Below are 3,317 nucleotides of genomic sequence, written 5' to 3' on the forward strand. Positions count from 1 at the left end.
AAATTTTCTTATCTATATTTTCTAATGTTCAGTGGTGAACTATATGGTTTTTGTAACAAAACTAAGTAAAGCTTTATTTTCAATGCATGGGGTTGTTTTATGTCAACAAAAATTTTGGAAAAGGAGAAAAAATTTGGAGGAACCCCTCATTTTGGTGCTAAGGCTTACTCATATACCTAGAGCTATCAAGAATTATGGTATTCATGGAGGATAGACATATCAAGGGGACAAAGAGAAATTTCAGAAAGGGACCCTCACAAGTACATCCATCTGATTTTTAATGAAAGTGTAAAGGAGCGATTGGAAATCTTTAAGCAAAAAATAAATAAACTTTGACCTAATTCTCTCACATCTTATATAACAATAACAAAATGTCATCACAGAACTCAAAATAGAGCATAAAATTACATAACTTTTAAAAACAGAAGACCATCTGTGGCAAAAATTTGATCAAGAGTTTGGTATACTGGCAAAATCTAAATGAACTGTGTAAATTAAACCAAGGCCATTTTCCTGGTTATGATAATGTGTCACCATTACCATTGGAGAAAACGCTTTTCACATTTCTATGGGGGGCAGTAACTTCAAATACCTAAACATTTATAACTATATCTATTCCAAAATGTTTTTTAAAGATTCTAATTAATTTTGCTTCACAATTTTAGTTTGTACCTAACCAAATAAACTATCCGTAACTGTGATTCACTATAAGAGAAAAAGTTTTTTTAAAAAATCATAGAAACCTTTACTAAATAAAGATGGTCTAGGTAATTTTTAGTTCTCTAACTCTTCCCCCAAATATTCTATACTCTTTAATTGATACCAAGCCAAACAGCCCTTTAGACATCCTCCAGTGACTCAAATCATGCTCTGTTAAATGTTCCTTGAGTTTGGGAACTAAATAGAAGTCTGAAGGGACAGGGTCATAGTTGTAGGATGGTTGGGGTAAAGTGGAAATGAGCAAGTGATATTAAGGGCTCAAGTAGAAGGCAAATGTTTTGAGAATGATGAGGGCAGCAAATGTACATATGTGCTTGACACAATGGATGGATGGATGGGTTGTGATAAGAATTGTATGAGCCCCGAATAAAATAATTTTTTTAAAAAATTTTTTTCGGAGGACATCTCTTGTTACCCTCCAAGAATGACCAGGCGCACTGTGGTGATGGGAAAATTCCTTGGTACAACTTTCCTGGTGTTTTTTTCTCATCAATTCAGTTTTCCATTTTCTTAAAATTTCTTCATAACAAGTCCCCACGATCATCTGGTATCTTTGAAGAATATCTATCAAGGTAACCCTTTTGAAATCTCAAAACCCAGTCACCATACTCTCCTGAGCTGGTCTCTCTACCTTGAATCCAACTGGCCCAGCAGGCGCGGGGAAGTCATGGTTTGTTGCATTTCTTTTTTTGAAGGGAACCTAAGGAGACTAAGACTTACGTATTTTTGAGAGTCCTTGCCTGAAGCCATCCACTTATCCAGAGACACATTTTGTTTGGAAGAAATCTAAGCCTATATAAACTGGGACCCGAGTAACAATACTTTTGACTTACCCTCGTACATCTATTAAACTGTACATTATTCCTATTGCTGTTTGACTTTAAGAATCCATGGGTCGAAATATGGGGGCGGTGACGAACCAGGCGGTGGGGGTGACGCGGTGCGAACGTCTCGGGGGGTAACGAACTGTGAACTTCAAACGGAAGCCAAGATGGGTGAGCGGAAACCCGAGCCTCGGGACTTCGTGAAAGCCTTTCAGGAGTACCTGACGCAGCAGGCCGAGCATGTGAACACGATCTCTGGGTCCGTTAGTGGGGACAAAGGAGCCGAGGCTCTTCGGGGCGCCGGAACAGATGGTGATCCAAATGGACCGGATCACCCATCTGAAGTTTCTCTGGACGTAGACGGGTTTGAAAGGACCTTTGATGGGAAGCTCAAGTGTCGGTACTGCACCTATGCCTGCAAAGGGACGGCCCGGCTTGTCGAGCACATTAGAATCCACACCGGTGAGAAACCTCATAGGTGTCACGTATGTCCCTTCGCCTCTGCTTACGAGCGCCATCTCGAAGCCCACATGCGGTCCCACACAGGCGAAAAGCCGTACAAATGTGAATTATGTTCCTTCTGCTGCAGCGACCGGAGCAACCTCTCCCACCATCGGAGGCGCAAGCATAAAATGGTACCAATGACAAGTACCAGGTCTTCCCTGAGCAGCAAGAAGATGTGGGGGGTTTTACAGAAGAAGACCGGCAACCTGGGCTACAGCAGAAGAGCCCTGATCAACGGGAGCCCGTCCTCCATGGAGGTCCAGAAACCCGACTATCTTAACGACTTCACCCACGAAATCCCACACCTTCAGACGGACGCCTATGAGAGCATGGTGAAAGCCCCACCCACGGAGGGCCTCCCAAGGGACCCCCAAGAACTCATGATGGACAACCCTATAAATCAGTTCTCGACTCCAGCAGGACACTTGTCCAGCCTGCCTCCTGAAAACCAAAACGCCGCATCCCGGGATGCAGTGCCCTGCCCGGACGAAAAGCCTTTCATGATTCAGCAGCCCTCTGCCCAGGCCGTTGTTTCTGCCGCGTCGGCAGGTATTCCTGAGAGCGCCTCTCCCCCCAGCCCCGACCCTCGGCTGGCACCCGGTCAGAGGAACTACAGCCCAGGGGCAGGGCTCAGCAGTGAACCAAGTACCCACACGAGTACTCCTAGCCTGGGAAACAGCCAGCCCAGCACGCCAGGCCCGACCCTGCCGGCCCAGGACCCCCAGCTTCTGCACCACTGCCAGCACTGTGACATGTATTTTGCTGACAATATACTGTACACTATTCACATGGGATGTCACGGATACGAAAACCCTTTTCAGTGTAACATATGTGGTTGCAAATGTAAAAACAAGTATGACTTTGCCTGTCATTTTGCAAGAGGTCAGCATAGCCAACGCTGATTAAGAACAATCACCCCACACCTGGGGTTTGTTTGGGGGGTTTTTGGTGGGAGTTTTTTGTTAGTATGTTTTGGGTCATCCCCTTAACTGCACCCAAGAGCAGGTAAGATGTCTGCTAATTTAAAGTTTATACATTTTAATTTATAGACGATAAATTTGACAGTGGAAACAAAATCCTCCACCCCATAAAAGCCTAGCCAGGGTCATGTCTGTGTTAGAGCAGCTAGCCGGCTGGGTGCCTGGTTTCCCCTTGGTTAGCCATAGGCGAATTAGAGTCCAGTCATACTCGTAGGAGGTATTCATGTCAATCATCCCCTACGTGGATAGTCCAGGAAACTTAAACTGGTACAGACTCTTGTGATTTCGG

At 44.6% G+C, this 3,317-nt stretch overlaps 1 protein-coding gene across 1 annotated transcript; it reads left to right on the forward strand.

The window, feature by feature from the left end:
* The first annotated feature begins 1,711 nt into the window (after nt 1-1,711).
* Nucleotides 1,712-2,952, forward strand: LOC101647613 (zinc finger protein Pegasus-like). The gene has a single exon (XM_045291660.1). The coding sequence runs from the start codon at nt 1,712-1,714 to the stop codon at nt 2,948-2,950; it is 1,239 nt and encodes a 412-aa protein (XP_045147595.1). The 3' UTR covers nt 2,951-2,952.
* The last annotated feature ends 365 nt before the right edge of the window (nt 2,953-3,317 follow it).

The sequence above is a fragment of the Echinops telfairi genome, unplaced genomic scaffold, assembly GCF_000313985.2.
Source record: "Echinops telfairi isolate 266 unplaced genomic scaffold, ASM31398v2 ScPeMD7_70;HRSCAF=299, whole genome shotgun sequence".
NCBI lineage: Eukaryota > Metazoa > Chordata > Mammalia > Afrosoricida > Tenrecidae > Echinops > Echinops telfairi.